We start from the raw sequence: 18562 nt of genomic DNA, 5'->3' as shown, positions 1-18562 counted from the left end.
TTACCTTGGACTGGACTAAATTAACATGACCTAGTTGCAGATTAATACATTCGCCCAAACTTGGAACTCTGAGAGGCAGTTGAGGCAGATATCAAGGAGAACTGTCTTTGGTAGAGAAGGGGCTAGGAGATGGGGGAAGAACAGAAAATAAACCAACCCCCCACAGCTTTGAGGCAATGCTTTAGTGCCGAGGTGTGTGGAAGAGATGGAGAGAGACATGGCAGCATCAGCTGGAGAGAAATGAGAGGAAAACAGAAAAGAGACATTTAGAAAAATTTTAGTGGGGCTGGAGTGATAGCACAGTGGGTAGGGTGTTTGCCTTGCACGTGGCCGACCTGGGTTCGATTCCCAGCATCTCATATGGTCCCCTGAGCACTGCCAGAAGTAATTCCTGAGTGCAAATCCAGGAATAACTCCTGTGCATCACCAGGTGTGACTCAGAAAGAAAAAAAAAGAGTTTTAGTGTTCAATAAGATATGAGTTTCTCTTTAATTTGCTCCAAGATATTAATAAAAGTCTTCATGCTTACAATCATACCAGTTTACAATTCTGGATGTGGCCCCGGCCACAGCATTAGCTTGCCCTGGCCAGGGTGGGCAGTTCTGGCCAGGAAGTCAGCACGTGGCAGCTATAGGCCTGGCCTAGGCTGCAGACATGTCCCAGGGAGACCACTCCTGGGACATGACCACTCCCTCTTAGAGAGCCTGAGTGGTCCAGCTGAACTTTAGGTCTGAGGATGGTCATTCCGTGTAAGTCTCTTACCTCCACTTGGGGCGCCGCCCCCTGATCCCCATCCTGCACCCTGTGGTAAGGCCCAACCTGAGGTGGGGGCCCATGTCACTGACGCCTCAGGCACTGCTTGAAGCCGGCTTTCCACATCCTGTGATCCCAATCTCAGTGCCACATTTCATTCTCAGGCAGACCCTCCACTGCAGTGACATGGAAGGAAAGCCTGTGGTAGAAGCCAGCTCAGCCTGAAAACTGAGAGAACGTGTTGACGTTTGTGTGTATCAGCTTCTCCTCTCCTCTCTCTTCTGAAGTCTGGGATTGTGAATTTTTAGTTCCAACCACAGCTTTTTTACAATAAATACTAGAAATGGGGTGGAAATTTTGGAAGAACTGCTAAACCTATTCCTTCAGCTTTGCACTTTCTGAGCCTTCCTGGGAACCACAAGTCTCTCTCACTGCACATCTTACTTGAACAAGCTTCGTCAGACTTCAAAGCCCCTGGCTACAGGCAGGTGATAATTGCAGGCCACTTGACTGCCACAGCTAAGTCTAGTCTTTAATTTGGTCTCCATAAGTCACAAAGATGATTTCCACTTGTTCAAAATCCAGCTTTTTTCTGAGACACTAACATTTATCAATCTCTTGAAAGAGGTCTTGTGGGGTGTTAGGGTGTTTTGGAATCTCTCAATAGCAAATAAAGCCTAAAAGCAGGGGCATTTGTGCTAATTAAATTATATGCCCCTTCTTAACAATTGCTGGAAATCTGTAATTCCGAAGAATTCACCAGTGAGTTCACATGTGTCCATAGACTAGCCCTGACCTTTTCCAATTTTGCAGGCTCTTTCCTGGAAGGTCTATATTAAGGTCACTGAGTTACGCCAAATTGAGGTGGCAAAATTAATGTCTTCCCATGAGGTTAAGATCCAATGTCCTTTGTTCCTAGAGAAAGTACCAATTGCACTTGGTGTCGTTAAAGCAGATTTCTTACTATAAAGGTCTTCAGAATTCTTAGAACTGTCAACACCCAAGCCTCCAAATTTATAAAATTTTATCACTCTCCACCATTGAAGCTTTGTAATGCGTCCGTCAGGTTGACAGGAGGAGTGGAGTTGGGGTTGAGATGGGAAGGGAATCTCGGAACACTGGTGGAGCAAAATTGACATTGGTGGAGGGATGGGCATTGAATTACTGTCTGCCTAAAACACAGGAATCAGTAACTTTGTAAATTATGGTTCTTTACTTTAAAGAAAAATTAAAAGAATACAATAAAGATATAGCTTTCCCTATTTAAAAATTATTTTGTATTGAAGGACTGGAGTGGTAGTACTTGTCTTGCAGCCAAACCAGGTTAATCCCTACCACCACAGATGTTCCCCCAAACCCTGCCAGGAGTGATTCCTGAACACAAAGTCAAGGGTAAGCCCTGTGCACTGCCACATGTGACTCGAAACACCAAAATCAAAACCAAAATCAAAAACAAATCTGCATTGAAAGTTAAGTGTCGGGGCTAGAGCAATAGCACAGCGGGTAGGGCGTTTGACTTGCAAGCAACCAGACCCAGTTTGATTCCCAGCATCCCATACAGTCCCGTGAGCACCGCCAGGAGTAATTCTTGAGTGCAGAGCCAGGAGTAACCCCTGTGCGATGCCCGGCATGATGAAAAAAAAAAAAAGAAAGAAAGAGAGAGAGAGAGAGGGAGGGAGGGAGGAAGGAAGGAAGGAAGGAAGGAAGGAAGGAAGGTAGGTAGGTTAAGGGTGTCCTGTATTTGTAGTTGATCAGTGATCCCAGTGTCACCAAAAGAAAAAAAAAAAGGATCAAGTAGGATCATTGAAGGCAGTGAAAGCCACCTGGAGAAAGGCTCCTTTCCTGAGGCTCTAGGGCTCTGAGGTCTATATATCTATAATTCGCCATCAGCACCACATCCTTTAGAAAAGAGATACAGGAAAACATACTTATTAGAGAAAGAGATATAAGGGAAGGTATAGTTAGATGATAGTTCAGAAAGAAGCAACTTTATTCTAATGGAAGGACTGTCTGGGAGCTGGGAAGAAAATCCTGTGTGTGGCTCCCGTGATCGTTTGGGCAGGGTTGCGTAGTGTGGCAGAACACTTGCTGCAGATGGAAAATGAAGGCCTGAAAAAGAAAAATGAAAGGTTTATGTGAACGTGGGGGAAAGTGATGATGCTATGATGATAATGATAATGACTGTTATTAAGTGTTGATAGGGGCTGGAGCACAGCGGGTAGGGTGTTTGCCTTGCATGCGGCTGACCCGGGTTCGATTCCCAGCATCCCGTATGGTCCCCCAAGCACCGCCAGAAGTAATTCCTGAGTACAGAGCCAGGAGTAACCCCTGAGCATTGCCGGGTGTGATCCAAAAAAGAAAAAAAAGTGTCAATCAAATTAAGAGTGTTTTATTCAGCTTTACTGTGCCATATTAATCTCATCTTCCTGAGCAGATCAGGTGTTAATTATTTTTATTCTGTGTATCTTCATTTGGGCTGGAGCAATAGCACAGTGGTAGGGTGTTTGCCTTGCGTGCAGCCGGCCTGGCTGAACTGGGTTCGATTCTTCCTCTCGGAGAGCCCAGCAAGCTACCAAGAGTATCTCGGCCGCACAGCAAAGCCTGGCAAGCTACTTGTGACGTATTCAATATGCCAAATACAGTAACAACAAGTCTCGTGATGGAGATGTTACTGGGCCCGCTCGAGCAAATCGATGAATAACGGGAGGACTGTGACTGTGATCTTCATTTAGGACAAAACCTCAGAGAACGTCTTTCACTTGTTGAAACTCATGACAACAAAAATGATAAGACCGTGATTTACTTCCAGAAGAAATTTTAAAATTTTACTTATTTTTGTTGGGGGAGAGGGAGATAGGCACACTGCTATGTGCTCAGTTGCCACTCCTAGCAGTGATCTGGGAGGCACATGCAGTTTGGGGATCCTATGCAATGCTGGGGACAGAGCTAGTGTTGGCTGCGTGGAAGGCAAGTGTCTTAATCCCAACCCAACTCTTTCCAGCCCCAATTTTTGTTTCTTGAAAACTTGATCACTTGACATCTCGTAACTCATCGATTTGCTCTAGCTAGTGCCAGTAATGTCTTCATTCATCCTTGTCGCGTGCTAGTGTAGCCCAATGGCATCTGCTCGCTCCACGAACATGAAGAGCCTCAAACCATTTGTTCATGGTCTTGACGAAGAAGTCTCACCATCTCGTAGGTTGTTTTTGTTTAGTTTGTTTGTTTTTTTTATTTTTCATATTACTTGGCTAGACTAAATTTTCCAGGATCCAGGGGCATATGGGAGAGAGAGGAATCTCTGAGGGAGAGAGGAGTAAATGAGGAAAGGATGAAATGTGTGTCAAAAAATGTCCTCATCCTTTTTAAGTATCCATGGTGAAGGACAGTATCTATCTTTCCATTGTGTATACGCAGTATCTAACCCAGGACCAGTTAGGATTTCAATAAACACTTTTGGATGAGTGAACAAAGTAATAAAATGAAAATGACAGAGACTTTGGAGGGTGAAAAAAGAAAATGAGAAATTTTGGGTTGATTCTGTTCTATCTCTTAGATATTTTGAAGGAACATGTGAGGGATTGAATCAAAGCCAAGAAGGCTTAGAACAGTCCTTTGGGGAATATGATACAGAAGACGACAAAAGATGAAGTCAAGATGACTGAGTCCTACCATATGTTACAGCTGACATCTGTTGCTACTCACAATTTAAGAACTGATGACAACAATACAGACATTTGCATAAATTTGTCAGTTATTTCTGAGTACTATTTTCTTGATCAGAAGTCCATAGAAAATGATTCAGGTGATAAAACCACATTGTGTTTTTATAGAACTTTCAGATTTTCCCCTTTAAATTTTCTTAAATTTATTCACTCTTTGGGGATATTTTTGATTAACAGATATGGGAAGAAGAGCACAAAGAAGAGGCTGAAGATAAACACAAGGATTGGGAGTGTTTGATGGAATTGGGTGGGCCTCAGGAGCACTGTGGTTGGAGTAACTCAATAAACCTAAGCTCCTTGCGGGAAGAGAAAAGACAAATCAAAGTAAAGTAAAGTAAAGTAAAGGCCCTCCCGTTGTTCATCAATTTGCTCGAGCGGGCCCAGTAACGTCTCCATCATGAGACTTGTTACTGTGTTTGGCATATTGAATACGTCACGGGTAGCTTGCCAGGCTCTCCGAGAGGGGCGGAGGAATCGAACTCGGGTCGGCCATGTTGGCTGCATGCAAGGCAAACGCCCTACCGCTGTGCTATCGCTCATGGTACATCTCAAAATGATTCCAGGAGCTTGGAAAGGTTTTATTTTTCTGTCAAAAGAAAATTTTAAGTGATAGAATGTCCTCTTAGCTATTTCTTTGACACTCTTGAAGGCCTCAGAGACCTGGGCCCTATGCAAATAGGATGAGAACACTATTCGGTCTCCCAAAGAGGAATTGAAAGAGCTATGCTTGGAATATCACGTTTCACTCAAATGAGAGAAAGAATCTGGAGTTCCAACCTCCGTCAACGATCAAGAATCAGGGACACTGTCTCGTTTGCCAAGGTGTCAAAAATCAGATGGGCTGGTCACGTAATGAGATTTAAAGACGACCACTGGACTAGAGCTGTTACCGACTGGATTCCATGGAATGTCAAAAGACCACGTGGCTGCCCACCTACCAGATGGTCAGACTTCTTCATCAAGATCATGAACGATTGGTTTGAGACTCTTCGTGTTCCTAGAGCGAACAGACGCCATTGGGCTACACTAGCACGTGACAGGGACAAAAGGAGACGTTACTGGCGCCCGCTTGAGCAAATCGACGATTAACGGGAAGTCAAGTGATCAAATGATAGAATGTACTTCTAATGAATTAGAACATTTATTTTTGAGATTTTTTTGCATGCATTAATAAATTGTGGTTCAGAGTCATGATTTTTTGAACGAAGGAAAATAATGATACTCTAATTTTATTATTCTGGCTGGAGTGATAGCACAGCAGTAGGGCGTTTGCCTTGCATGCAGCCAACATGGCCGACCCGAGTTCGATTCCTCCGCCCCTCTCGGAGAGCCCGGCAAGCTACCGAGAGTATCTCGCCTGCACAGCAGAGCCTGGCAAGCTCCCCGTGACGTATTCGATATGCAAACACAGTAACAACAAAGTCTCCAATGGAGACGTTACTGGGCCTGCTCGAGCAAATCGATGATCAACGGGAGGGCCTTTACCTTTACCTTTTAATTTTATTATTCATTAATTTATTAGTTGAAATTCTCAGTAAAGGAGAGATTTCTGGGGCACAGCAGGCAGGGTGCTTCCCTTGCACCATCTAACCCAGGCCGGATCCTTGACACTTACATGGTCCCCTGAGCCCCATCAGGAGTCATTTCTGAGTTTAGAGCAAGGAGCACACTCCGAGCATAGCCAAGTATGAATGAAAAACAGCAACACCAATGAAAAGAGAGATTTTCTTCTAGTCTGCCAGTAATCCAAAACATAGTTTATACATGTAACGGCATAATAAATTATTTGCCCCCCCCCCCCCGCCCCCTGCCCCACTCACACACACACTTTTTGTTTTAGGACCATACTTGACAGTGCTCAGGGCATACTCCTGGTTGCAGGCTCAGGGCTATTCCGGAGAGTGGTAGGGGGTAACCATATGTGGTGCTGTGGATCCCGTTAAGTTCGTGCACAACAAGCGCCCTAGGGGCTGGAGCAATAGCACAGCTGGTAGGGCGTTTGCCTTGCAAGTGGCCGACCCGGGTTCGATTCCCAGCATCCCATATGGTCCCCTGAGCACTGCCAGAAGTAATTCCTGAGTGCAGAGCCAGGAGTAACCCCTGTGCAACGCCAAGTGTGACCCAAAGAACAAAAAAACAAAACAAAACAAAACAAAAGACAAGGCGCCCTAGCCACTGTACTATCACTCCAGCCCTAGAATTTGCCCTTTTAATAAAGGACTTCTGAGCTGGGGCTAGAGAGACAGCTCCAAGGTCTGTACAGCTGCTTTGCACACAGGAACGCTGGGTGAGAGTGCCAGCTTCACATGGTCCCTTGAGCACCAGTAGGGACATATCCAAGCAGAATGGGTATAATCAGAGCATCACTTTGCCACGTCCCATGCGGCTAAGCAGAACAGGGTTCCGGAGGCGGAGGGAGAAGGGCAACGGGGTAAGAAAGGATGACAAGCAATGCTCAGGCAGCGTCTTTAATGAACAAGCCACCGACTTTTATAGGTCTCTAGAAGGAAACATACATTGGAAAAACACACAGGAATGTTCAGGATACATAAGTTTAGAATGTACTTGGTTTCTCGACGTCAATGATGTTTTTCTATAATTACATAATTTCCATGATATTTTCCTTGGTTATATATTGATACACCTTAGCAACACATTCTGCCACAAGAACAGGGTAAGAGCCTGCTAGAAAAACAAGAAAGTCAGCCCTTAGATTGTGTAACCCCAAGACAATGGTTTCTATAAACCACCCTTTAGACAACACTTCCCCAAGACAAGAACTTTCTTAATATTAACCAACACTGGCTCTCAACACCACCTGATGTGAACTAAGAACAACCAAACAAAATAGTGGGTTGGTTTTTCTAGCATCTTTGGGAGATTTCCAGTGAGAGTTTTTATTCTGGAGTTATTTGGGGGAGTGCCACTCAAGGCTTACTCCTGGCTCAGAGCTCAAGCATCACTCCCAATAAGGCTCAGGCTACCAGAGGAGTTGTTGGGATTGAACCCAGGATAGCGTGTGCAAGGAAAGTGCCTAACCCGCTATATTATTGCTCCAGCCTGGCTAATGAGAGTTTTTGCAACGGCTGTTTGAATTTTGTTTTCTGATGACAGACTTTGAAGTCAGTCTCCCTGGAATCAGAATTCCAGTTCTTCCACATAATTCTGAGCTAGGCATTCAATTTTTCACAACATTATAAATTGTAAATTAGAAATACATGATGATGTCTTCAGCACTGGGCTGAGAATTTTTGTTCATTTCCTTTTGTTGTGGGGCCACATCTGGTGGTGCTCAGGGCTTATTCGTGGCTCTGTTTAAGTATCATTCCTGGCAGTCGTCAGGGGTCCATTTGGGTAAAGGGGATTGAGCTAGAGTGCAAAGTAAGTGTCTTACCCACTTTGCTATCTAATTAGTCGCAGGATTGAGGCTTTATTGAGAATATGGCATCTAGGAAAATACTGGGCAGGAATCAAATCTAAAATGTGCTAGTACGAGTGGTGCTCTTTAAGTGGCCTTGAGCAGATTCTAGGCAAAGGAATTTTATAAAAATATCCCTGAGTGATTCTGACATGAAGGTCAGACAGAGAACCACTAGAATGTGAGGTTTGAAGTGATGTTTACAAAGCAGAACAGTGCAATGACTAGATGTGTGTTTTCAAGATTGTTTGGGGCAGAGGAAATTTGGCAAGCAAATTAGCCTCTTGAAATCTGTTTCTTCATTGACAGTAAGATCGGTAATAGTGCAGAGTTCAGAGAGGTGAGAGAATCAGCATTTCTAAGCAAAACTGAGTGCTCAATAATTCCCAGCTGTGATGTGCAGAAAATCTGTGCCCCATTGTCACCGTCCATATGCCCAAGTGATTCTCCTCTCCCTCCCCAGGTTTCTCTCCAAGGAATAAGTTTGCTCTGCCTTGTCACCATTTCTGTATTGAAATAAAAAGGCAACCACTAGAAATTTAAAATATTTTCCACAGTTACAGTAGGGAAGTACCCATGTTCACCAAATAGTTAAACTGTGTAAATTTTGTAGAACATTTTAAAAAAGGAGAAACTTTATTGGCTAAGCAAATAAACAAAGGCCATTCAAACAATTCAATGAGCAGGTCCAGATGGACTTTTTGTTATCTTATTTGTACTTCCTGCCTTATCAGATATGTGTTCCTTCTTCCTGTAGCACAGCTTTAAATTATTTGTTTTTGTTATCTGGACACTGTAAATTTGGAGTTTTCATTTCAGAGAGATGTTTTAAAAAGAGGATATTTCATCTTCCCGATATCCTAATTTGTTATTCATGAAAAACTAAGAGCCTAGTAGTCTTTAAAGATAGCTCTTCACAGACGCAGGGGGGTACTGGAGAAATAGTATAGTGACTAGTGAGTTTGCCTTGTATGTGGGCCACCTGAGTTCAATCCCCAGTATCCCATATGTTCCCAGGCACTGCCAGGAGTAATTCCTTAGTGCAGAGTTAGAAGTAATGCCTAAGCATTGCCATATGTGACTCTCAAATCAAAACAAATAAACAAACATAAAAGACAGATGCATGTAATGAATTATTGATCAAACTATAAAGAATGGAAAGATAAATGTATTTGCCATATTTTTTGTTGATGTTCTTTTAGCATCTTTTCCAAATTTTTACCCTTTAACCCCTAGAGACGTATGAACATCAGAGAAAAATGCCATATTCACAGGTAGGTGCAACTTGCATAATCCAAAGTCATATTTTCTCAGGCAGTGGTTGCCAGTATTTCTAATATTGAGGTCCCTTTTATGATTTCCTTTCCTCATGAGTTTCCTCATGATTTTCCTTTCCGGTCCATGAGTTGAAAAACTGGGTTTACCAAGCTGTATTTATCAATATTTAATTTGTTTTCCTATGTTTTATTAATCAAAGTCATGTATAACTGCCAACCAGAACAATCTGTCAGGATGAGACAAGACTGAGTAACTAGACTGAATTGCTTACAATTCTAGTTAAATGCCAGAAAATATTTGAACTCAAATCATCTTTAATCTGAAAACAGCCATTATACTTTCTTCCCCAGCATGATGAATGGGAATGACAGTTCCGACGTTCAGGGTTTTTTTTTTTTATTTTTTAAAATTTTTTTTATCATTTCTTTCAACATCTGGTAGGTAGAATAATAGCTCAAAGATGGTCCTATCCTGTCTTATTCATGGACCCCTGTGTGTTAAGATTCATGGCTTTTGAAATTACAGGTGGATTTAAAGATTGTTGATTGGCTCATTTTGAGATGGGGAGATTATTCTGGATAATAATCTGCTTGATGATTCAGAATAAATTACATGTGTCTTTAAAAGTTACAGCAGGAGCTGGATCGATAGTAGTACAGCAGGTAGGGCGTTTGCCTTGCACTCGGCAGACCCAGGTTCAATTCCCAGCATCCCATATGATCCCCTGAGAACCGCCAGGAGTAATTCCTGAGTGCAAAGCCAGGAGTAACCCCTGTTCGTCGCTGGGTGTGATGCAAAAAAAAAAAAAAAAAGAAAGAAAGAAAGAAAAAAGTTACAGCGGATGTAAATGCAGAGTTATGTAAAATGAAAGGATATAAACAAGACTACTTGCTATTATGGGCTTTTAGGAGCAAGGGAACGAGAACCAAGCCATGTGATCACTTTCTGCATCCAACAGGCAAGAAAACAAATGAAGCCTTACTGACACCTCAATTTTAGCCTACTGATCCATTTCAGACTTGTTTCTTCCAGAATTGTAAAAAATGCACTTTCTGGTTTGTTTTTAAAAATGATTCATTTTATTTTTGATCACCAATTTGTGGGAGTTTGTTGTAGCAATCAAGAAACGTCTATGTCTCCTTCCCCTAGGTTAGGAATCTCTTGGAGCAAGAGATTCTATAGCTCTCTCCTTGCCTTATGCTTTATGCTCTCATCAAAGTGACATCTTCACGGTCCCTGGGCCAGCTTTATGCTTTCCCTCCTGAGATGTCAGATCATGGCATCCCAGCAGAGGCTAATCCTGTGCTTCTTCTAGGACATAGCTCAGACGCCTCCTCTGCTGCAGGTTCAGTCGTTCCTGCCTCTAGGGAACGTGTGCAGAACTCATCTAAACCCCTATCTATGGTGCAATGCTGTAGCTCCAGCTTCCTTCTGACACTTAACATTTCCTTCTGGACTAAAGTTATTTGCATTGTGTCCTATCTTCTCTACTGGGCAACAAAATTAGTGTTGGATTTATCTGTTAATATTTCACAGTGCCCATGGTGGTGGAAAATAGGCACTGGTGGATGGATGGGTATTTGATCATTGTATAATCGAAACCCAAGCACAAAAAATTGTAAATCTACAACTTTACCTCATGGTGTTTCACTAAAAATAAAAAAAAAATTAAAAAAAAATTTCACAGTGCCTATGTCAGTACATTTAGGACACATGGAATTAACGTATTAGTCTCTTATATGTGTATATTTACATTTATGCACATGCGTACACATACTTGTGTGTATATTTGCATATGCAAATGCATTACGGAACACTATATGTCCTCACAGGAACAAGAGGGTATTGCACCAGCCCCAAAGATCATTCTTTAAAAAGGAAACATTGTGGGGCTGGAGTGATAGCCCTGCTGGTAGGGCATTTGCCTTGCACTCGGCCAACCTGGGTTCGATCCCCAGCATCCCATGTGGTCCCCCGAGCACCGCCAGGAGTAATTCCTGAGTGTATGAGCCAGGAGTAACCTGAGGTGCAAAAGCATCTAAGTTTGATGTCCTTCCATTTGTTTATTTTTGCTTCTGTTTGCTTGACCAGTGGCACTGAATCCTTGCTATTACTTGCATCAATGTCACAGAATGTTCTACATATGGTTTTTCTCACTATAGTTTCTGAGTTCAGGTATGATATTGAGGTTTTTATTTTGATTTGACTATTGTGCATGGTGTTAAAGATCTAATTTTTTTTTTATGACCAACCAGTTTTTTTTTCCTAGTATTATTGCTTTGGCTATTCAAGGAGGGGGCAGTTATTACTCCCTTTAAATTTCAAGTTTTTATCTGTTTCTTTGAAAACTGTCATAGGTATCTTTATAGAGACTGCATTTAATTTGTCTAGTGCTTTGGGCAAGACTGCCATTTTGATAATGTTAATCTACCCACTCACTCCATGAACAGGGATGTGTTTCCATTTCCTCATGTCCTCTTTTATTTCTTTCACTAGGATGTCACTACTTGAACTGGAAAATATGTTGAATGGACTTTGCATCCTAAGACAATAATAGGATCATAATTTCTCAAAAAATGTTAAATAATTTAGCCTTAAAAATAAACAGACAAAAGCTTGAATGTGGGGCTGGAGCAACAGCACATAGGGTAGGGTGTTTACCTTGCATGTGGCCGACCTGGGTTCGATTCCCAGCATCCCATGTCGTCCCCTGAGCACCGCCAGGGGTAATTCCTGAGTGCAGAGCCAGGAGTCACCCTGTGCATCACCGGGCATGACCCAAAAAGACAAAAAAAAAGCTTGAATGTGTCACTAGGTTTCTTTACTCAAAGAACAAGGTGAACAAAAATATGCAAAAAGAAAAAAAACTCTAGGATAGATGCAAGCCTGTATTAAGGTGTTCTCAGGATCAACTTCATTTGGAGTAGAAAGGTGATTTCCCTAAGTCATTTCCCAGGATAACTCAGGGAAAGCTAAGGAAAATACTTTTTAAAGAAAAAGAATCAAATACAACTCAATTTTAATACAAACTGTACTATTTAGTATGCAACATGATTTAATTATGTTTAACCGATGTAAATATATATAAATACCTCATTTTTTTCAGGTACCTTGCCAGTAGGCACTGGGAATTCAGTAGTGAATAAGACTTTAGGAACATCTATTTGGAGAAGTTAACAAACATGCAATTACTTAAGCCACTTACCTGAGCAGGTAAGCACAAGAAGAAATAAAGGGTGCTTGATAGTTCGTAAAGCTACTTTTAAATAAAATGGCCATGGAAGATCTCTTAGGAGGAGAGTGAGAAGATAAGGATGAGAGGATGAAGACTAGGATATCCAAAGAATCAGGAGATGTTAGAATGTTTTATATACAGGGAATAGCAAACACATACCCATGTTATTAAAGGCCTTATGTGACCAAACAGAAAGAAATCCTGTAGCTTAGAGAGCATACACAGCAACTAAAAAAAAAAAATAAACCAAGAAGAAACCTGAACATGGAGGACAGTGTAAGACATTGTAAAGGTCTGGGGTAATGGACTTCAGAAGTTAGAATCCATAATTATGAAAGAAAATACATTGATTTAAGGCAGCAAGTTGGTGGCATTATTATAGCAGCAACAGGAAATTTATACACTTGGGAAGAAAAAGATTGCAACTAAGTCTATCCGCATCCATCTGAGAGAAACAGAACTACTGACAATTGGTGACTTAATTCATTATACAGTGGATTGATTCTCTCAGGGTATATCTAAGACCTCATTCTCCTTGGTTCATCAGGCATGATCAGATTAAAGAGGATAAATAGATACTATTAATTACACTGATTAAAACCTAGCATAAGAGAGACAAAGCACACCACCAAGTGTGCTTATTGGTTTATTCACTGAATTATAAATACTAATTGTATCAGCTTACTCTGATTAGGGACTAAATGCTACCTGATACTGCTCCATGGTTAATATTACCAAATCTTACAGCTCAGTGCACTCATTTCCATGGGATTAGAACATCTATTGTGAAATAGGTATCAATCCTTCTCCCTCCCAGATTGAGATTATAATGAGACAGTCTGCAAATTCTGAGTTTAGGTACCATCTTTCTATAGTCTTTGAAAGTTATCACCATGATGTTTTGGCAATATGTCTTCAGTATGGTACAATTCATCATAGACTTATAGTATCTTCTTATAAACTTGGGTTGCATTCTCACTAGAGAACACATTTATATTCCACCTCTTCATTGACATAGTGATTCATTCAAGACACATTATTCAGCACGTCCTGTGTTAGATATGACACTAGAATGTGACACAATGGCAAGAGAAAAGTCTTATTTACCCAGAATCTTATAGCTTTGGTGGATTAAAAATTGTTATGTATTCTTTTTTGGGGGGGGGTCACACCCAGCTATGCACAGGGGTTACTCCTGGCTCATGCACTCAGGAATTACCCCTGGCGGTGCTCAGGGGGCAATATGGGATGCTGGGAATCAAACCTGGGTTGGTCACGTGCAAGGCAAACACCCTACCCACTGTGCTATCGCTCCAGCCCTGAAATTGCTATGTATTCTTATGGGGTCCAAGTGACAGTATAGTGGGTATGACATTTGTCTTGCAAGTGGCCAACCACTGTTTGATCCTTGGAGTCCCATGTGGTCCCTCAGGAGTTACCCACCAGGAGTAATTCCTGACCGCAGAGCCAGGAGTAACCGTTGAGCACTGCTGGGTGTGGCTAAAAAAATAAGTGAATGAATAAAATAACAGTTCCTATGTGTTCTGTAGAAAGCTGATCTCACCTATTATGATTTTATGAACTTACCTTTGCAAGACAACATACTACCTCATCAAATGTAGGAATAGCTCAGTTGCACACCTATAAACTTTATCAGTTCAAATAAAAAATGTACTTATTGGATAATGTTACATCGTACAGAAGGTAGAGCATTTGCCTTGCATTCTGACTCGTTTGATCCCCAGCATCCCATATGGTCCCCCTCCTAGCCCCCGACAGAACTAAGTTCTGAGCACTGCTGAGTGTGACTGCAAAAGAAAGCAATCAAACCTCAAATTTGACATTTTGCTAGTTTAGTTTGAAAACGCATAGAGCATTTAAAGTTTTCATGTTTACATTCCTACAAAAGAGAAGGTATGGCCATGACTATCAGTCACAGTTGGACACTGAATTGCTACTTCCAAATTATATTTTTGTGGGGCTGGAGGAATAGCACAGCCTTGCACGCAGCCGACCCAGGTTCGATTCCAGCATCCCATATGATCCCCCGAGCACCGCCAGGAGTAATTCCTGAGTGCATGAACCAGGAGTAACCCTTGCGCATCGCCATGTGTGAACCAAAAAAAATATATATATATATATATATATATATATTTTTTTTTTGTGGTAAAACATCATTGACCACAACTTATGCTCCTCTTTTCAAGACCAAACTCTAAATGATTCAAGAAACCAGTAAAAAAATGCGTCACCAAGGGACTGGAGCGATAGTACAGCAGGTAGGGCATTTGCCTTGCACGTGGCAGACCCAGGTTCAATTTCCAGCATCCCATATGGTCTCCCCGGAGTACTGCCAGGATTAATTCTTGGGTGCAAAGCCAGGAGTAACCCCTGTACATTGCCCGGTGTGACCCAAAAAGAAAAAAAATGTGTCACCTACCCAAGCTTAGAAGAGTTGTACACTTCAGCTATGCAGCTAGGAGAGGCTTCACATGATGTTCTTCTGTATGATTTTTATCTAAAGTCAGGCAATCTTCCCTTATTGGTTTGGTGGTTTCTGTGATTTAATCAGCGCTGTGGTTTGGAAGTTAATATAAATTAGAAACTGATGTTTAAGCCAGCAAGACAAGTGGAGGAATCATTTTCTGTGCATGACCCAGAACAAATCTTGGCATGTTTTCTTCTTTTAAAAAGCTAGTCAAATTTTATGTCGTTAGTTTTCCAAGTTCTAAAATTCAGGAGTTCCTTGAAAACCTCTAGAAAATACGATCACAAAAAGATAAAGCCCCTTTAAATCGGCTACTTAGTTAATACACAGAGCAGACCTCTGAGAGAGTTTCTGATGCTTCCTGGCATGGGAGGGAGGCGGGGCGGGAAAGAACTTTCTGGAACCTGATCCCTCAATGGTCCTCAGGCCAGTGGGCTTTTATCTGCATTGCTACCTGCCTGTCCCACCCAGGAACTCTAGCCTGAGTTTCCCTCCTTCAAACAAATGTGTTGCTGAACTGAATCTATTTTATTTTGACTTTTATTTTATTTATTTATTTTGCTTTTTGGGTCACACCCAGCAATGCTCAGGGCTTACTCCTGGCTCTGTACTCAGGAATCACTCCTGGCAGTGCTCAGGGGACCATATGGGATCATGGGAATCGAACCCGGGTCGTCTGTGTGCAAGGCAAACGCCTTCCCTGCTATGCTATCGCTCTAGCCCCTTATTTTGACTTTTCAAATGAAAGTTGACTGTCTGAAATTCATAGCAGGTGCTTTATTCTTTGCTTTTGAGTCGAATCATTCCATATCAGTGTCCCTTAATTTCCTGTAGATAATTAGCTTTAAAAAAAAAAAAGTATGATGTCTTTATTAACTTGAATGTTAAAGTTGCATTTTCTTTGTAATTTATGTGTAATTTATGAATTGAATGCATTTTTTTAATTAAGAATGGATTCTGGATTATGCATGTTTGGGTCAATGAAAGCTGTGTCTGATTTATCCTTTAAAAATAAGGTTCCCTGAATATTTGCTAATAAAAGAAAAAGATAAACCCCTTTAGTTGTAAGAAATGAGATCCATTTTATCAACATTCTTGTTTTTAGGGAGGAACGTTTAAATGGGAAGAGGCACTGTTAAATACAGACACACAGAAAAATGCACAACCGCTTTTGAGAATTACATTTTTTAAAATATGTGTACAAAACGACACATAGGGAGTGGGGAACCAGTAATGTTTGGCTGCTCCCGGAGTGAAGAAAACAGGCTACAGCCTGCAGGAATGCATCAGAAATCGTTTCCACATTCATCTGGTCCTGAGCACTGCCATCCTGTGCACGGCTTGAGTACGGTAGGTCAGTGATGTGTCTAGTCCACATCCACGAAGAGGAGAAAAAGACTCTAAGTCAATTTATTGAGGTCTTGGCCCTGGGTGAGCTTGGGACTTTCTCTTGAAAGGCCTGGGTCGCTGCCTCCACTGTGCATAAGGGCCCCGGGGGTGCTGGGGGCGGGGGTAGCCCCTGTGAACAGGCGGTGGAGGGTGGCAGGGTGGGGGGAAGGGGGCCGTGGGAGGCCGGGGGTCAAATACGAAGTCGCTTTCCCAGGGGAATCCGGGCTGGGCAGGTAGGGGAGTGTCAGAGTGGAAATGACCAGGCGAGAACGGAGTGGGAGTGGGCGGGAAAGGGCAGTCCAAAGCGGAATAGGCCTCTTGGGAGCCAAACAGCCACGGGGGCATCATGGGGGGGCGGGGGGGTGGTGGGCAGGGCTCCAGGGGAGGCCAGGGCAGGCGGGGCGGAGAGGGGGGTACGGGGAGCAGGGGCTGGGGGAACGCTGGTGGCGGCGGGTAGGGGCTGACAGGGGGCTGCCTCGCACCTTCCCAGGCAGGTGTCTCCCTGGCACCTTCCCAGGCAGGCGTTTCCCTGGCACCTTCCCAGGCAGGCGTCTCCCTGGCACCTTCCCAGGCAGGCGTCCCCCTGGCACCTTCCCAGGCAGGCGTCTCCCTGGCACCTTCCCAGGCAGGCGTCTCCCTGGCACCTTCCCAGGCAGCTGTCTCCCTGGCAGGTTCCGTGTGGATCCACTTGCCCACGGGGTCGCGCTGGGGCAGGTCCACGCCCCAGGCGTCGGCCACGTGGGCCAGCAGCAGCTGCGTGAGCTGCCGGTGCGCGCGCTGGTTCCAGTGGACACCGTCCAGCTGCCGGTACTGATGCGCGTGGCGGAAGTGGAAGTGAAGGTCCAACACGTCGAAGTGGCGCTTCCCCGCCGCCGAGGAGCTGTAGAAGTTGGCTTCTAGCACCCGGGTCCGCAGGGACGTGGACCAGGCCTGGTGCTTGGGCGGGAGGACGCCGGCCGTGATGTGCTCGGCCACGGGCAGGGCCGTGTTCCACACCACCAGGCAGGACGCGGGCAGCACCTGGTCCAGGTGCTCGAACAGCCGCTCCAGGTTCTGCAGGTAGCTGTCCAGCGCCGACGGCCCGTACCGGGAGAGGTCCCAGAGGCAGGAGTTCATGATGACCAGGTCCGGGGCGTGCTCGCCCGAGCGCAGCTGCTCCAAGACCTCCTGGAGGTAGTCGGAGTAGACACGCGTGAGGAAGTAGAAGCGCACCAGGTGGTGCGCTGAGCGGAACTGGCGCACCTCGCGGTAGTGGGTGCCGTTGTGTAGGGGCAGCTGCTGGCCCCCCAACACCAGCTCGTCCTGCTCGAAGCTCTCCTCCCCCTTGGCCTTGAGCTGGCTGGTGGTGAGCAGGCAGTCTTTCTGCAGCAAGAGCACCAGGTCTTTGTACACAGCCCTCTGAACCGAGTCCCCGAGGACTACCACGAATTTGTTGTGGAGCAGCTGGCGGACTTCGGAGGCCCTCAAGTGGACCATGATGACCGGGGCTCACAGACTTTCTTTGCACTGGGCGGGTCTGCGGATTGCTAGGAAAGAAGGAGAGAGTGACCAGGAGGGACTCATCTTGGGTTGGGAAAGATCCACCCTGGAATGGTGGGGTTGTGGGCAGGGACCAAGGGGAGACACCCGAGTCTGGGTCTGCAGAGCCCAGGGGGAAGGGTTCCCATCACCTTAAACCTGGGAGTGCAGTCAGGGAGGAAATAAGAGAGGAGGACTAATCTCAGATGAGGCCTGGATTCCACCCCTCAACTCCCCGTTAGTTCTTAGGGGCTCAAGCCTATACCTGGCTGGGCACGGCCAACCTTAAGTTACCAGTTGCCCACCCCTAACCCCCCACCCCCACCCCACACACCTCCTTGCCCCCATCAGGAAGTCTGGTATCTGGAGAAAGGTTAGTGACTAAATAAGGGTACAAGGGTAGTGAGTCAGCCAGGACTTGGAAAATGTAATGTGATGTTAAATTTAAGAAATTGCATAACAGAAGTTTGCCTTTTATCACTGAGAAGAACTCGAATTAATATGTATAGATAGCATAAAAAGAAAACATGCAAACATAGTTAAGTAAAAAAAAAATAGCCTCTATTTTTTGGAAAACACATTTTAGTTTGGTTATCCTTTTAAGAATTTATAAATAATTAAGTAAGGGCTGGAAATAGGACAGAGATTAGGACACTTGCTTTAACCCAGGTGTTCCCTGAACCACATAAGATCCCTGGAATACTGCCAGGAGTGATTCTGAGCACAGAGCCAAGAGTAATCCCTGAGCAAGAAAAGAATTC

General features: G+C 43.9%; 1 protein-coding gene across 1 annotated transcript; it reads right to left on the bottom strand.

Moving 5' to 3' along the window:
* Positions 1-16304: 16304 nt before the first annotated feature.
* Positions 16305-17759, bottom strand: PCED1B (PC-esterase domain containing 1B). The gene has a single exon (XM_056117777.1). The coding sequence runs from the start codon at positions 17757-17759 to the stop codon at positions 16305-16307; it is 1455 nt and encodes a 484-aa protein (XP_055973752.1).
* Positions 17760-18562: the final 803 nt, after the last annotated feature.

Source organism: Sorex fumeus, unplaced genomic scaffold, assembly GCF_029834395.1.
Source record: "Sorex fumeus unplaced genomic scaffold, SorFum_2.1 ptg000036l, whole genome shotgun sequence".
NCBI classification, from domain to species: Eukaryota; Metazoa; Chordata; class Mammalia; order Eulipotyphla; family Soricidae; genus Sorex; species Sorex fumeus.
The sequence above is the reverse complement of the archived record's forward strand: the minus strand, read 5'-3'. Positions and strand labels throughout refer to the sequence as shown.